At 38.0% G+C, this 18,578-nt stretch overlaps 1 protein-coding gene across 1 annotated transcript; it reads left to right on the forward strand.

Moving 5' to 3' along the window:
• The first annotated feature begins 5,847 nt into the window (after positions 1-5,847).
• Positions 5,848-16,857, forward strand: LOC114667361 (gastrula zinc finger protein XlCGF57.1-like). The gene is made up of 3 exons (XM_028822635.2): positions 5,848-6,003; positions 9,100-9,517; positions 14,587-16,857. The coding sequence occupies exons 2-3, from the start codon at positions 9,121-9,123 to the stop codon at positions 15,687-15,689; spliced, it is 1,500 nt and encodes a 499-aa protein (XP_028678468.1). The 5' UTR covers positions 5,848-6,003; positions 9,100-9,120; the 3' UTR covers positions 15,690-16,857.
• Positions 16,858-18,578: the final 1,721 nt, after the last annotated feature.

Consider the following 18,578-nt stretch of genomic DNA (forward strand, 5'->3'; position numbering starts at 1 on the left):
GTCTGTGCAGTTTGTATCCAGCTCGCCTATTGATAATTCTGAAAAACTTGAAATTGCACTTGCTATTGACACATCATTGGAATATCCTGAGATTCATTTTGGCAACATGTATGATAACAATGAGAGTGCTCTTATGTCTACACTTTCATGGCATTTCCCAGATCAGGTATGTAGGTTACTTTCTTGAGTTTCAGAAAAACTTTCATAAGTCAACTCTTCAATATTGTTTATAATAACATATACTATGGTCAGTTCAACTTTTAGTATCTGTGCAACCTACACTGAATGTAGGACAATTACAATGTTAAAATAAGTACTGTCAGTCAGTCAGTCATTGTTCAACCTGCTATATCCTAACACAGGGTCACGGGGGTCTACTGGAGCCAATCCCAGCCAGCACAGGGCGCAAGGCAGGAACAAACCCCAGGCAGGGCGCCAGCCCACCGCAGGGCACACACACACACCAAACACATACTAGGGACAATTTAGGATCGCCAATGCACCTAACCTGCATGTCTTTGGACTGTGGGAGGAAACCGGAGTACCCGGAGGAAACCAACACAGACACGGAGAGAACATGCAAACTCCACGCAGGGAGGACCCAGGAAGTGGACCCGGGTCTCCTAACTGCAAGGCAGCAGCGCTACCCACCGTGCCACCGTGCTGCCTATATTTTATTTGGAATGAAACATTTGTACCCCCACCCCAAAAAAAATAAATAAAAAACCCACTTCTCTGTAATTTACAAGTGAATATTCTGATAAGTCAAGCACACTGATAAACCTAGTTATACTACTAACTGCATTGTATTATTATAGTTAATAATCAATGCCTTCTTTTACAAATTGCACTGCTTGATGTGATTTCAAATATGAAAATATTATTGACCTATTATGTTAAGTAGATTTATTTTTCTTTGCTTCCTGGTCCAGAGGTACAGCATATTGCATTTATGAATAAATATAGTATAAGAAATGTCCCAGTACTAAACATAGAACACAAAACTTTTGTTGCCATATTTGATATGTTGTACCATGTAAGCTTAGCTCTTATCCTACACATGTTAGCCAACCCAAATCTCATTGCATAACCAGCTAGAAAAGGAAAAGCACAGCGGGAAGGCTGCACATTTGCAGTTCAGACTGGCGACTGCAAACGAAGCAAGAGTAGATTCATACTCACCATGAAGGTAGTAACAGGGGAGAAGGAAGAGAGCACGTTCACCTGAAGCAGGTGTGATCTAGGCAATCACCAGTGGCATTTGTAAGTAAAACTCAAAAAGAAGGCAAAGGTGGAAAAGTTCGACAGGACAAAACAAAACAAATACAATGACACTGGTGAGAAGTGGCAGCCAAACGCGCACAGCGTACTCTGAACTGGAAGTGACAGTCAAGTGATAGTTTGACTATCATGGAGAAAAGCCACACAAACTGCAGAATTAATAAACACTATTCAAAGCTGAATATTATATCTTCACAGAAACTTTAATATAGTAAATTTTATTAAAAAATAATTAATAATTGAAAGGTGTTTATTGGCATTATAGATAGATAGATAGATAGATAGATAGATAGATAGATAGATAGATAGATAGATAGATAGATAGATAGTACTGTATTGTTCAGAAGTGCAAATTAAAATTTTACATATGCTCCAAAAAACAAACAAGCAAACAAACAAACAAATGAATGCATAAATAAATAAATGTAAAAGTCAATGTATGTGTGTGTGTGTGTGTGTGTGTGTGTGTATGTATGTATGTTCCAGCATTACTTCTGAATGGCTGGAGCGATTTTCATGAAACTTGGTACACATGTTTCTCATTGGTCGACTAAAAATACTGTAGGGTGAAATCAACCCTAACCCACTCCCTTCTGGGTATGGTAGGGGGTGATATGGCAGTCTTGTATGAATGTTATCATCCAGCTGACACTCATAACGACCACCAGAGGGCATAATGGAGATGACTGCCAGCATTCTTTATTTTTGAGCATCACTTACCACCTGTTGCTTTTGAAATTAAATACAGTTGGCCTGGTCGGCATCCCAAATATTTTTGGGACTCATTCTGTCTTTGTGATTCGAAAGGCCATACATACATACATACATATAGATATCTATCGATCGATAGATAGATAGATATTTTATTAATCCCAAGGAGAAATTCACATACTCCAGCAGCAACATACTGATACAAAAAAACAATATTAAAGAGTAATAAAAATGTAGGTAAAAACAGACAATAACTTTGAATAATGTTAACGTTTACCCCCCCCCCCCCCCCCGGGTGGAATTAAAGAGTCACATAGTTTATGGGAGGAACGATCTCCTCAATCTGTCAGTGGAGCAGGAAAGTGACAGCAGTCTGTTGCTGAAGCTGCTCCTCTGTCTGGAGATGACACTGTTTAGTGGATGCAGTGGATTCTCCATAATTGATAGGAGCCTGCTGAGTATTATATATATATACAGTATATAAAGCAGACTGTAACAATCTTGTGGTCTTGTATGTATGTTATCATCCAGTTGACGCTTAGAAAGTTTCTGGTGTGCTCCGTAAAAGCAACCAACACTTTTATCATGAAAAATCCGTACTATTATTTGTTTGTCATTTAATGTTTGTTTTTGTTAACTATATTTTCATCTTGCATGAATTTTATTGTAACAATGTTGTAGTGGTAATAGGGTCAACCTAATAATAATATTAATCTGCGGTGGGCTGGCGCCGTGCCCGGGGTTTGTTTCCTGCCTTGTGCCCTGCGTTGGCTGGGATTGTCTCCAGCAGACCCCCGTGACGCTGTAGTTGGGATATAGCGGATTGGATAATGGATGGATAATATTAATTTAATTGACTTTTTTTACATTGTCAAAAATTCTGCATCTAAAAACTTATTACTACACCACAAAACAAAAATTAATCTGTCAAAAAAACCTTAAAAAAGGCTTCGCTGTTCCCATTGTTTTTACACTACTTTGAACGTATTTCAAGATTATATTTTGATTAAAATAGGCTACCTATTATATAATATATAAGATAAGTAAGCAATTTTATATATAACAATTTTTCTTACATTTACTATGGTTAACATGAGGAGGCAGAAAAAGGATACCTTTAAATCATAATCTCATTGCCAGATTTCTTAATTGATTCTCTCTTAAATTAGCTTAAGTGTGTCGAACATCTAATCTATAATCTTAATATAACTAAAAACAAAAAAAAGAAAGAAAGTTCAGGGTTTCCTGGAACGCAGAGCTCAGCAGAGCAGTGAATACCCTGCCGTCAATCACATGTCTAGACCCCGCCCATCTTTAGAGTGACAATACTGACTATTACTATATGTTCATTGAAATCCAAATTCTCTTCAGATGTTGCTTATTAACAACAGTAAACATTGCATATCTTAACTTTTTGTGATCATTATTTGTTTAAACACCCTATATATAAATGACGGTGCTAAACCTGTAGTATAATAATAATCCATTCCACAGAGTGCGGTACTGTGGCACTCGTATGCTGCCGTCGCAAGTGTAGCTAAAGATATACCACACCGTCGTTTAATCCATCCATTATCCAACCCGCTATATCCTAACACAGGGTCACGGGGTCTGCTGGAGCCAATCCCAGGCAATACAGGGCAAGGCAGAAACAAACCCCGGGCAAGGCGCGCACACACACACACACACTAGGGACAACTTAGGATCGCCAATGCACCTAACCTGCATGTCTTTGGACTGTGGGAGGAAACCGGAGCACCCGGAGGAAACCCACGCAGGCAAGACCCGGGAAGCGAACCCAGTGAGGCAGCAGCGCTACCACTGCACCACCGTGCCGCTGTTCTGACGATTTGTCCTACTTTGTCGAAGTATCCTACCGTAGTTTATTTCGACAGATGTATCTATCGATTGGTGCTACCTTATCGAAACATCCTACCTTTATAATGCATATGGGTAGATCATCTCGATGGGGTAAATAACACTAACTAAACATCCTACCTTCATAATGCATATGGGTACATCAGTAACACATTTCCAAGGACTGAAATATACTGCAAAGCTGACACATTATATACAATATAGTATAGCAAAATAAACAACAACTGTATTACATACAACATTATAAAGTATGTGTAATATTTTCTATTGAACATATTAAGTGAAACTTTTAAGGTCCATAAAGCACCTTATTTGAGGGCATTTCAAATAAAACAATAGCACATCATAGGAAGAATAGAAAGGCTTTAATTTACATACATTTGTGAACAATAAAACACTCCAATAACAAAGACCAAAGAACAATACTTATTTATCTATACATTTTTTACAAACATATGCTATTTCAATTTTTCCATTGTATTTTGCACATTCAAACTGTGCCCAGCGACTGCACATATCACACTGCACCTGAAAAATAAAACATAACGATTAGTCTGAACATGGAAACAGTAATAATAATGACCGATTCAATTAACTATTTCTTCCGATGCGGCCAAGCAAGTGTAGAAGCAGTTAATCTTGTTAAGTTATATTACTAGACCCCAAGAACAAAATTATGAAGAGTGAAAATGAGCATAGTAGGATATTATATTATTGTGGATGGTACATGTTGAAATATTGTTACCATTTCAATTGTGCTTTTGTTGGGATCATCTTCCAGCTTGGAACAAACCAAGCAATAATCTTCTGCATTGCCTATAATCACAGTTGTTCTCATTAGTATACAAGCTTTAACATCAGTCATTTGATTAATTTTCAGTATTTTGAAAAAGCAATAGTAGTGTTAGGTGTAACATACTGCTGTTATTCAAAATAAGAAGATAATCTTCACTCAATATTTAATTTCCTTTCAATTATTTTATTGCTAGTATGCTAATATTTGCGGCTTCTGACAAAATAATTCATTATTCATAATACATAATAATATAAATTTACACACAGAGCTGTAAGTAAACACTCACCGGCAAGTCAACTGGAACCTCTGAGGGGAACACTGCTTCTCTCCCATACAGTAGAAATGGGGAGTGTTTTGTTGTAGTGTGAATTTTGGACCTCAATGAAAAAAGTGTGGCGTTAACAGTTTATTTATTACACACTATGTCAACAAAAGCAACAGATTACTTGGCATGAATGGTATATACACCGTATATGTTACACCCATCCATTTATTGTAAGTCGTAGCATTAAACTTATAACGTTATACCATGTCATCAGTTAAAAATACCTATGCAGTAAACTGTAATAAATGCATTAATGTAGTAAGGCTAAGAAAAGCATACATATTACTGAAATACAGTAACACTTACCTCAAACTTCAACACTAGGTAGGACAGATCGACAAGCAGTTGGTAAGCTTCGAGAAAAGTTGCGTAATTTTGGTCTACGCATGCGTAGTATCAGTAAGTAGATCATTTCGATGGGTAGAATGTTTCGTTAGAACACCGCCCTATCACTGCTTAAACTATTGCTAAATAGAACATTATTTTTACTTGCTCTCAAAACGGCTCCGTGACTCCCGCAATCCTTTAAAATATCACTAAGGCAACTGACTAAAGTAGAAAATCAGTGACAAGAACCCCTGTTGATGATTTACTGAATTATAGAGTAATTATAAAAGCTAATATATGATTGGATGAAGAAGTGATTGACAGAAATATCTAATATCTGATTGGCTAATATCCGATATCATAGGATACGCCCGTTTTATTTCGGGTCGCAGCAATAGCCTTGCGCGTGCGCATAACTAGCGCATAACTAACGTCTGCCTGTCAACACGGAGCTTGCGCCTAATCAAAAGGCTGAGCAGCGCGCACGCCTAAAGAAAGTGGCAGATAGTGTGACGTCATTAGAAGCGACTGGAGCTGAGGCCGCCGCACTCCTCGTGCTTCTCAGGCGCTATAGTGGGAAAGTTGGATGCGGTTGACGAATGCTTGAATATTCTCGGTTGTTAAGGGACGAGTCTGTAGCTCGAAAAGATTTTAAAGGAATATATCATCGCTGACAGACACACAGGTGAGTGATGCAAGTGTGTGGGCTCTTTACTTCGCAGATGTGAGATTCTTCATTTTCTCGATTTCATTTGTACAACGTTCATTGCCAAACCAAGTGGCACAGCTATGCCCATTGCCAGCTCATTATTTATTTTTCATCTATGCTCGGACGTCGACCGAATCCTTCCATAGGTCCAAATGGCATCGTGGCTAACAGACTTGCGTGTCTGCTGTCCGCTAGGCTCCACGTTGTTGTTGAATTTTATCCAGAGTTTTCTTCTCGTGGCGTATGTCCCGTTAGATGGAGCGGTTTGGTAGATCGTGGCCTATCAATCCGCATTTGACTTTGAAATACACCTTCAATATAAACTGTAGTTATGCTCATAAGTTTATATATCCTGGCGGAATTTGTGAAATATTTGCAGTAGTTTGGAAAATACAAGTAATCATGCAGAAAGCTTTCTTTTTAATTAGGGAGTGTGCTCAGGTGAAGCAATTTATTGTCACATAACTGTGTAAATTATAATTGTAACTGAAATTACCTAAACGGACCTGATGAAAAGTTGACACACACAGGTTCAAATGAAGGGAGATTGTCCACACCTGTAAGTTCTTTGTTATCCGTGTCAGTTAGTTTAAATTCATGCAGAGCTCCACTGACTTTGCTGGATACTAAGCCATGGGGAAAGCAAAAGAACTGTCAGAGGACATGTGAGAAAAGGCTGTTGAATTGTATAAATCAAGAAAAGGAATTAAAAGATATCCAGAGATCTGGAAATGCCTGTCAGTAGTGTTCAGACTCTGATTTAAAAAAAGTGTTTTTTTTTTTTTAGGTAGACCAACCAAGGTTTCAGCCACAACCGGCAAGATCATTTAAAATTTGTTTTCAGCAAGTTCACTTGTCTGAGATTATACACTTCTGTTGACCTATTCCATTTCATATAATTTCTTACTGAATGCCTTGAAGTTTTAAAACATATACACACACACATACTAGGGGGCTTCGCTTGCCCAACCCCGGGTTTAGTTAACTGGATATACAATGTAAAAAGATTATTTTCATGGGAATTGTGACATATGCATTATTTTCACTTTTTCTTTAAAACTTCAGTAAAAACAATATTTGGAATTAACTTTTCTTCAAGATTGCATTGAATTTTGATTCCGTGTTTGGACTTACATCGTGACAATGCAACATATAACTGCCGGTGAGTGAATATCGTTTCTTTCTCTCTAAAAAATAAGACTTTTCTGATTGTTTGTCCCTGCCCTTTCTTCTTCGCTTAGTCATTAACGTGTCATGTAGAATATATAAAATTATTGTCCTTATAAAATTTGTAAGAGCTGAGAGAGCAGGAAGTGTGTCTGCCAAAAGCATTCATACGACTGAGAGGTTAGATGCCCGTGGTCTTGTTTGAAAATGGTTGTAAGTAGGGTGCGACTTGAAAGAATCTCATGTTAAAAGTCTACATGTCACGGCGCTTCATTCCATAAAGTCTCTGAAAAAGTCACGTCTCGTCCCAAGATTTTTTATTATAATAGATATATATATTTGGAATGAACATATGGAACAGTTCTTACCACTATTACTGCCACTGATGTAGTGAGGGCCTACTTTATTTTAGTCTGAGCTTGACTTTTTACTTGTTACACCCGTTGTTTGCACTATTCGATACTTCATTTCTTCACACATAATCAAACGTTGTACAAGCTACATCATTTAATTACTCTAGCATGAGTAAGATTGTGTGTGTGTGTATGCATGCAAGTGTGGCATTCGGTCTTTGGTTGCTTCCTGCTCCCATTGTAATTGAGACATACAACGCTGCCAACAACCCTGAACTGAAAAAAACAGACAGAAAATGAATGAATGGATGGATGGATGGATGGAAACTCTACCTGTGTTCATTGCAATCTGTGGATGAATATGACACTTTGTTCCCTTTATTTATGGAGCTCTACTAAAAAGTGATTATCATCTTGCCAAACTGATTAGTCGCATCATTGCTCTCTGAAGGAATGGTACAATCAAATATTTTAATTTCTGCACTAATTCCATGTAGACATTAAATTAGCAATATTAAAAGTCCCTTTGCCTTTAAAGAGAAGCAGGGTTCTGGTGCTTTGTTACATTTAATCCAAGAGGGATTTTTAAAAAAGAGGGAATCATTCACACAATCGTGTTTTGACATTCAGGCCATTATAGGAATAGTTAATAGAAGTTTTACATAATGAAAAGGTAAGGCATATGTATTAAAATTATTACTTAATAGTATTTAATAGACATACATCTGTGTAATTTGGACTGTTTTGCAGTGATCAGTGTTGCCATGTACTATTATAAACATCGCAGTTTCTATCCTGGACTAGGTACTTGTGTGGAGTTTGCATGTTCTCATGATCTACTTAGATATTCCCTGGGTTTCTTCTGCATCCCAAAGAAGTGCATGCTGGGTGAATTTTCAATTCCAGATTAGCTCTGTGGAAGTACATGTGCTTGTCGTGTGATGTTATGTTGCTCCTGATTCTTTTTACTGTTAGATATTCAATGTAAAGGGCTAACCAACTACAAGCACTACCTGGTAGGTAACCACCCAAATAATCAGATTGTGATCAAGACCTAAGAATGTAATACTCCGATCATCACCCTGTCAAATAAGCGATGCAGCCGCCATGGTGGAATGTCAGAGGCTTCACCTCAGGCATTGATGTCCAAGGTTTGATCCCTATAAGGGGATGCAAACGTGCGTACACCTGATGAGCCCCAATAACTGTGAAACACGTGTTGTGTACTCTTTTGTATTATTTGGCAGATACTGTATAACACATATATATGGTATGTGTGCATTATGTATTTTATAGATCATATTTCACAGCAGGGTGATTTAATATATCAAAAGTTCCCTTAAGGTGCTGTCTACCAAAGAGGACCTTGTACCAGTGGTTTAGCAGATGTACCTCTATATTAACATAATTATTTCTCAAAGGTCACCTTTAAGTTTACTTCCTAGTTTTTAAATTGTTTCATTTAGCTGTTAGATACTCTTGTATTTACTCTGGGTTTTTTATGATTTGAGTTTATTTCTGACATGTGAAATCTTTTTTCTTTTCCCCACAGTGAAGATTAAACTTGTCTTAGATGGAAGCAGCAAAGGAGAATTGCCATTCTGATATGAATAACATGGAGATAATCACTGTAAACATGAAGGAGGAAGACTATGAAAGTAATACTGTCTGCCCTAAGCAGGAAAGCCTCTGCATTAAGGAGGAGCATTATGAACCAGGGTCAGTGGGCATTAAAGAAGAGTGTGAGGAGACAATGAGCTCCTTCGTGACTGACACACGGATACATATAATTAATGACTGCATCAAAGGAGAAGACCTCCATTCAGAGTCTGTTCTTCAGTACGATTGTCAAGAGAGATGCTGTTCATTTCAGAAGTGTTCTGTAAATCTAAAATTGGAATCCGCTGAGGACATGTCATCAAGGAGAGCACTGGGAGATCAACCATCATCTTCAAATGAGTCTGGAGAAAGTAAGTGGAAGCCAAATAGAACCTATGAATTGTTTATTATGGGGGGGGGGGGGGGGTATTCTGTGATATGTACCTGAGATGGTAGTGTTTTGTGTAACTAAGCAAAAAATAAACACCTGAGAGTTTTAGTGGGGGCAACGGTGTTTACCTGATTATCCTGGAAATCTAGTTTTGTGTAATATTTTATAGTGAAAAAATGGGGAACTTGCTTTTGAAATTACTAAATTAGCATGCATAATCTACGCATCCAAACTAAATTAGAACTTTGGCTTTATCAGTTCAGGTTTTTATTTACTTTAAGTTCTTGAAGTAAACGTAGAGCAAATCAGACCAGACAACTATGATGCATTTTTGGTAGTATTTATATTGCAGCATTGTTCAAGTGTTAGACCAAGGGAAAATAATAGAATAAGTGGGGAATGACACACCTCAGGAAAAACGTTGGCATTATAAACTGGTTGGGACACTTTTGTAGACTCTTTCAAGTAGAATGATGGCAAAGAGGTAACAAACGTAAAGGCAGATGACTAAATCACACAAGTACCAGCTCTGCTGGTGTTGCCACCTGTTTACCAGAAGTGTTGGCACCACACGTTCTTGATTTACTTCACCAGAGTGAAACCATTTGGGTGTAGTACAGAAAGTCAGTTTATTACAGAAGTGAATTAAACCATCACAATTGTGTGTAATAATATGCATGTTACACAGATGTGATTAAACTACTTATTAAAATATCTGCTTAATTTGCACCCCAAAAAGGGAACCGCTACTGACGAACATCAAGATTTGGGTATTGGTAACACTGCTTGACTCAGTTTTTATATTTAATTTGTGACAAGAAATTGTCAAATAGAAAATTAATCAAGTATCAAAAACATTTCTGCAAAGAAATGACCTTATATAGGTTCCACTAAACTAGTTGGCCTAAATAAATATTTAATTGGGATGATGGCAATATCAAACAAACAATTGGAATCAATAAAAAAAAAAAAAGCTTACTACAGCCTTTGCCACTTTGGAATGAAGTTCAAAATTATACCAGAATCGGCACTGACAAAATGAACTATTATATAAAAGTTTAACTTGTAGAATGATTTAATACACTGTGACTGCCCAAGTACAGTATGCTAATTTTACCATAATCTTCTCCTCAAGAGAGGTGAATTGCCATCAGATAGTTGAATTTATAATCCACACACATTATTCAGCATAAAATGGCTTAATAAATGAAGATGAGCCAGGCCTCTTGTTGTTAGAAAAAATACATTTGCTGCTGTATTCAAGATGCATAAGAAAATAAGCCCCAATATTTTAATTTAACTAAAGGAGGTAAGATTTAATAGCATTAATGCTGATCCAGAACTTTACATTAAAGTTCTGAATAATATCATTAAAGCAGTCTCCACATGCTTAAACATCTCCCAAACTCTTGCCATTCCATTAATCAATGTCAACCTGCTTACTTCATACCAATAAGAGTTAGGTCTTGTCAGGTGACCCTTAGGTAGCAAGCATTTATCAGTTTTATTGTTTCCAGAGATCATTAATAGTCTTATGAGACCAAAAACTCCTTTGCCTTCACAAACCTCTACTGACACCCGTGGAAATATGTTCTAATATCATACCTATAAAAATCTAGACAAGAACAGGCCATTCAGCCCAACAAAGCTAACCAGTCCAATCCACTTAATTCTTCAAGTCAAGTTTTAAAAGTCCCTAAAGTCCTACAGCCTACCTCACTACTTGGTCACTTATTCAAAGTGTCTGTGGTTCTCTGTGTAAAGAAGAACTTCCTAATGTTTGTGCGAAATTTACCCTAAACAAGTTTCCAACTGTGCTCCCGTATTCTTGATGAACTCATTTTAAAAGTAATAGCCTTGATCCACTGGACTGATTCCCTTCATAAGTTGACACACTTCAGTCAAGTCTCCTCTGAATTATCTTTTGCTTAAACTGAAAAGGTTCAGCTCTTTATTTTTTTTTTAATCGTTCTTCGTATTTCAACCCCTGTAGCCCTGGAATCAGCCTAGTCGCTCTTCTCTGGATGATATCTAGTGCTGCTATGTCCTTTTTGGACTCCAGATGAGGCCTCACCAGTGTGTTATAAAGATCGAGCAGAACCTCCTGTGACTTGTACTCCACACATCAAGGCGCTATATAACCTGACATTCTGTTAGCCTTCTGAACACTGTCTGGAAGTAGATAGCTTAGAGTCCACTACGACTCCAAAATCCTTCTCATAAGGTGTACTCTCGATTTTCCGACTGCCCATTGTGTATTCAAACCTAACATTTTTACTTCCTATGTGTAATACTTTACATTTACTGACATCAAATTTCATCTGCCACCAATCCGCCCAAGCCTGTATGCTGTCCAAGTCCTACTGCAATGATTCAATGGATCTGAGATTATCTCTCAATCCACATTTTGGTATCATCTGCAAATTTAACCAGCTTGTTACTTATATTCCTATCCAAATCATATATATATTAATTTTTTTTTTATTTACTCTGTATGTAAAGCGACATTGGGTTTGTGAAAGGTGCTCTATAAATGTAAATTATTATTATTATTATGTGGTGAAGTATCAGTGAAAAGAAGCTAGTATTTCTTACCAAAATATTGCGTTTCTGAAAATGTGACACAGTATTTTTATAAAGGTACTTTATAGTTACTGACTGTAACTAGAAAATGTTAGGCGAAATACTGCTGAGGACAAAAATGTTGGTATCTGCTATGCCTAGCTGCGATTCGCCTCCTCAGTATGGCCTTCACTGTGTGCCTTTTGAAGATTGTGTGGTACCGGAGAGCAGACTGATTTCTCAGGCCTCCTCAACTGCTACATCTCCTGTATTTGGTGATCGGCTTCTTTGTTTGAGGTACAGGTTTTTGTTTGTATGCTCCTCCGTAAGCGGCTGAACCTCCTCTCTGTAGATGGCCTCTTTATTGCTGGTAATCGGTCCCATTATTGTTGACATGATGGAATTTGGGAGTGAAGAGGAACAGCAGCAGTGCACTAAACATTCAATACGGGATGCTTGGGTATACGTTGTTCCACTGGTAGATGTGCATTCTCCAAGCCAACTAGTCTGATGTCAGTTACAAAAGTGCCACAAGCTCCATTATCAGCTTCACTAGATTGAAGGCGTTGGTTGCTGAGCTAAATTCAATGTTCTTGTTGTCCAAGTGGGTTATGGTCAGTGCTGTATCGATAGCTGTGAAAAGTATGTTTTCTGTTGATCTTTATATGTGGAAGGGATACTAATACTCTAGTTTCTTGGACTTGATAAGTTGTATGACTAACAGGTCAAACTGCATTGTGATTACTGGTGAGTGAGTCAGCCCAGTACTCATTCTGATATGTAAATTCTTTTTGGTACTTGAACAATGGTGGTTGACTTAAGCAGTTGAGGACTGTAGTCTGCACCAAGGGCATGTTGAAGACATGTTGTGAGTACACAGCTGGAAATGTCATCTGGTCCTGGAGCTTAACTGGTGTCTGTGGTCTTCAGACTTGTTATCTATCACCTGGTGGGGCTTTGTTTGTATTGATTGTTGGATTTGTTGAAGCCTTCTAGCATGGAGGTGCCATGGTTATTTTTCAGGTAAATGTGCTGTCAGTGTTGTATTGAGGTGGAAAAGGCACATCCGAAAGAACAATGATTTTAAAGATAATATGAAGATGAGGGGGTAAATGTGAAGGATAAACTTGCCTTTTTGAAGACCATCCTCTCCCTGTCTTCCCTGGTTACCAGTAGTCTTGTCTTCAAATGAAAAAAGTCTCTCCAGTAACATTTTCGGTTTCCTGTTTATGTTGATAATTCAGGACATATGATAACTGACAGTATTTTAGCAAAAACAGCATTCCTTTGCATATTTTGAGCTAGCGAGTGGATAAAAGACGTCTTCCCACCCCTCACCCCATTACATGTTTTTCACATTGTTTGCAATTGTACAGAACTGGTAATCATCGAGTTCTATTATGTCATAAATTTGTTTCTCTCCATTCTGCGTGAAAATATGAGATTACATTTTTTCTCAGTCAAAACCACAAATTAAGTAACAACATAAAACTAGTATTTTTGGGCGGCCTGTTACTTTTAACAAAATTGCATCCCGTAAATAAATGTTAAGAATCCAAGCATAATATTGCATTTGGAGTCTGTGACTGTTCTTGTCCATTTGACCATATTGAGAAATTTTCTTGTTATACTTTTTAGATAGCTTATTCGCCCACCCCCCCACCCCCATAATATTCTTAAGTTCTCCTTGTTACCAATTATAAAGGTTGTGTCACAAGACTATAACCAGAGAATGGATGTCTCTGTTCATCCAGTCTTTCGGATGACATACTGTTTATTTCTAGTACTTAAGACATTTGACAAGTGAGAGATGATTATTCTCTCCTTCAAGCCTGTTTGTTTAGCTAATAGTTAAACCTAACCTAATATCTCATGCTGATATTTCCTAAAGGTTGACAAGGTTACTGCTTCAGCTCCATGACTTTGTAGTTTTGTTTCTGAATCCCACAACTCTGTGTATAAAGAAGTGCTTTCTATCTTTAGTTTACATGTATGTCTCCTACATTTCCACTACAATCCTCAAGTATGCGATTCACCATTTACTTGCTGGATCTGCTTTTTCCATGTTTTTCTGAATTTTGAAGGCTTGAATCAGGCCCTCACGCAACCTCCCCTGCTCAAGACTAAATAGGCTTAATACTCAGTCTGATGGACTTGGTTGTTCTCCTCTGCTCTTCAAAGGGTGCTACGTCTTTCTTATAGCGTGGTGAACTACACACATATTCCTAGATGTGCTCTCACTAGTACATTTTATAGTCTAAGAATAACATCACTTCTATCATTATTTAGACCTCATCAGCACATTTGCTGATGATTTGTGTTCTTCTATCTTAGTGAAACTGTCACCGGTTTATCAAAAGCTAGTATCAGGGTTGTAGCATTGTTATGTGTTGGGTTTATTAGCCAAGTTATCTTACACTAAATTGTTTAGCTTTTGTCAGATCTGTGTTTAAATATTGTTCTAAAATTGTGTGTCAATTTCTGCAGATTTACAAGATGGTGGAAGATCCTCTTTGTCTTCGTTTCCTCAGATTTCCTTCCACTGCAGATCAAAACAGACGGTGCTTGAAGAAAACATGATGAAAACAACATCGGGATCAGAGTTTTCAATACCGACCAATCTACAATATCATTCTGTGCCTGTTGAGGATTTAACAAATACAGACACTGTGAACATTGACAACAAAGACAATCAGGGGAAACACTTATGTTCTGAGTGTGGCAAAAAATTCTCAAAAAAGGTCTATCTTGAAATCCACGCTAGAATTCACACTGGAGAAAGGCCATTTCAGTGTATTGAGTGTGGCAAACGATTCTGTCATAGAAGCTATGTCTGGCTCCACACAAGAACTCACACTGGAGAAAAGCCATATTGCTGTACTGAGTGTGGAAAACAATTCTCAAGGAAGAGTCGTGTTGAAACCCATATGAGAATTCACACTGGAGAAAAGCCCTATGAATGTAATGAATGTGGCAAACAATTTTCAGTCATGAGCAATCTTCGGAGACACACACGAATTCACACCGGGGAGAAACACCATAGCTGTTCTAAATGTGGGAAACGATTCTCACTATTGGGTAATCTTCTGAACCACAAAAGAACCCACGTTGAAAAGCCCTATCACTGTCATGAATGTGGAAAACAACTTGCAAGTAGGAGTAGTCTTCGAAGACACACAAGTATTCACATTGGAGAGAGAAAATACTGCTGTTTTGACTGTGGTAAACAATTCTTACAGTTGGTTGATCTTCAGGCCCACAGAAGAACTCATACTGGAGAAAAGCCTTACCACTGTAATGAATGCGACAAACAATTTTCAGTTAAAAGCAATCTTCGAAGACACATGAGAATTCATCTTGGAGAGAAGCTGTGTTGCTGTAATGAATGTGGCAAACAATTCTCTACCAAACACAGTTTGCAGAAACATTTGAAGTCTCACTTAGGGAAGAAAATGAGAAAACTGACAAAAAGGAAACTGGAACATTTTGGAGAAACCAACACAAAGATCCCCAAGAGTGAAGTGAAGAGGCAGGATGGAGAAGTAAACTATACACAGACGGAAAACGCACAACTGAAAGAAAAGGAATAGTTTGAGGCAGCAGCCAAAGTAATAAAACACATTGTCAGAAGAGCTAACAATTGTAAGACAACAGGTTCAGACATCATGCCCAACTTGTGGCTTACTCAAAACTAACATGGCCAATTGTGAAAAGAGTCTAATGTGGCCAACTTCAGGTGATACCACAGTGGCCTATCACAGGAGCAACTTCCTTGTGTTCAGACTGAAGCAAACCAAAGTGCCAAAAAGCTTCCATTCCCGCACCCTGCCTCTCCACTGTACATAAACCGTCAACAGTTGTCAATAGGTACAGAACATATAATAACCTGCATCAAAATAAGTAGATGTGGCAGAAAAACAGAAGGGAAATTAAAAATGACATACTACACACATTAATTCTTCAGTGGCTAGAACTTATACTACTGTCGTAAACATTATGTAGATCACTATGCTACACTGGCAAACAACCATGCAGCTTTACCTTGACAAAGACCAGATTACAATTCCAAATATTTAGATATGATGCAGAGTATTCCTTGGAGATGCTTTATTACCTTTCTTGTGCTAAACCCACAAAAGCACCCTTCCTTAATGACCTCTTTCATGGAATTAACATCAGCACTTGAAATCGATGGTCTCTCTTACTTGTTCATCACCTGCAACTGTCCAGCTCCAAAAACTGACACCTCGACTACTCATCACTCTTACTAAAACAAATCCCAAATGACATCCTAATATTAAATTCATCCAGTAAAAATTACTATCATGCGAAAATATAAACCTGGATGAAGAACGTCCTTGGAGATCTAAAGCCAATGAATACCTGGGGGATAAAAGACAGTGAAGACGTGATTCACAAAGCCCAAAATGTCTAATGAATGTAACCCTTACAGTACATCACAAAAATCAAGCCAAACACCTTCATGCCATCCTCGTCTATTTAACAGCTTCAGGTAGGCCACCAAGTGACCTTCATAAACTGGAAACTAAAATAAGAAAATTTAAGTTAATCAACTAAATGTGTAAGAATCAACACACTTGAAGAACCTATATCCATAGATCTGAAGGTGAAATAGGCCTAATGGACTACAGATACATACCGAGCAGCAAATGCTAGACTGCAGGTCTACCTGATGTATTCTCAACATGCACAGAAGGAAACCCACCATAACGTAAAAACTTTGAGTAACTGTTCCATTTAAAAAAAAAAAGTACAACAGAAAATCCGCTACTTTTATTACCTCTGTGCAGATCTTGGCAATACATTTTCATTCGGCAACAGAAGCAAGATTTTTAAAAACTGGAGCAGCAGAAAATGGAAAAACCATCAAGACCCACTAGTATATCACTAATTATGCTGACCTCCTTCCTCCAACTCACATGGCCCAAGAGCTTATTCATTGATGGCTTCAAAGAGTTGAAATAAGATGGAAAAATCAGTAAGTGGTGGTTCTGTTGGACAGGGCTGGAGACAGTAACCATTCTGATAGTTGGTTGCAAGGTATTGATGGGCACACCAAGGATGACACAAATTTGACAACTCTTATACTTGACAATCTGTTAATATACAATATACCATCACCAGAGAGACATTGAGACAAGACCCCAAACTAGGAGCTGCTCGTCACAAAAGACACAACAGTTGTGACTAACAGGAAAAACTGATCTCAACAAATTGGACAAAACCTCAGCTGTGAAGTAAAGGGTTGGATTAAACCAGGCTAGTAAAATTTTCCATCTAAAGAGACTACTTAGTGATGAGGCTGGAGGGGCAAACAGAAATTTGAAAAATTTTGGGGGAAAATACCAAGATTATATCAGTGGTGCTGGGATTAACAGAACTAATCAAAATAAATGTCTGGGCTATTGTTGATATCCTACCAGTAAACCTCAGTCTGTATGCACTGAAAATAATGCAGGAGCCACACTGAGCTGTTGTAGCACATTCGGGGTGGTGCGAGGAAACGGGAAATGTTCAATGCATGAATAAACACATTGAAAAATACATTTAATAATGAAATATACAGGATATGCAATTAATGATGGTAATCAATGTTCCTGATGAGGGTGTTGTCTCTTTCTCCATACACATTCTGACAACCTGGTGTGTAAATTCTGCATTGCTCGACGTAACACGTCAAGAGGAATGCCTGCGATTTCCTCTTCAGTCCTCCTTTTTAAAATCGGCAATGTTTCCAGGATGTGTGCAGTACCACTGTCCCTACAGAAAAAAAATCACAAACGATGAGATCTGGGGATCTTGGAGGCCATGGAATATCATCGTTGTGTGAAATGATGCGCCTTCCAAACAATCCTCGAATAGCTGCCACTGATTGTCAGGCAGTATGCAAAGTGGTTCCATGGGGGGACTTTTTTTTTTTTTTTTTTTTTTTTAAGGCTGAACCCATTTCTTCAAAATTACGCAGTTGTAATTGCATGAGCAGACGGGACACGATCATGATGTCCTAACTGGTAATGATGTTGAAATTCCCTTTGCACAGCCGTCACACTATCGCCATTCTTATAAAAGTCTTTCACAGTGACTGCTCGTTGTGCACCACTCCACTGCTCCGTTATAACTAATGGCAAGGGGTTCTAAATGAGGTCGCATTGGTCCCAAACAACTGCCGATGTTCCAGGGTCGCCAACACCTAGTTCCAAAATTTCCCATTTCCCTGCACCATGACTAACCAGTGAAGCTCAAGCCTGTCTTAATGGTGCACAAAACAGATATTTCTGGAGAAAGTAATGACTAAGAGAAAAGAGGTATAGCTGTTCTGAATGTGGAAGATCATTCTTTACAACGGGGACTCTTCCAAAAAAAGATATTGTTTTGACTTGGGCAAACAATTCTTAATAATGAACAATCCCGTGAGATCTAAGGACCCTAACCCTGAATGTTCAAATTCCCATCTGACT

Source organism: Erpetoichthys calabaricus, chromosome 1 (assembly GCF_900747795.2).
Source record: "Erpetoichthys calabaricus chromosome 1, fErpCal1.3, whole genome shotgun sequence".
In the NCBI taxonomy this organism is placed as follows: Eukaryota; Metazoa; Chordata; class Cladistia; order Polypteriformes; family Polypteridae; genus Erpetoichthys; species Erpetoichthys calabaricus.

Coding starts and splice junctions, on each gene's coding strand:
- LOC114667361 (XM_028822635.2), top strand. CDS start 9,121: ATGGAAGCAGCAAAGGAGAATTGCCATTCTGATATGAATAACATGGAG. Junction 9,518..14,586: donor TTCAAATGAGTCTGGAGAAA/GTAAGTGGAAGC, acceptor CAATTTCTGCAG/ATTTACAAGATGGTGGAAGA.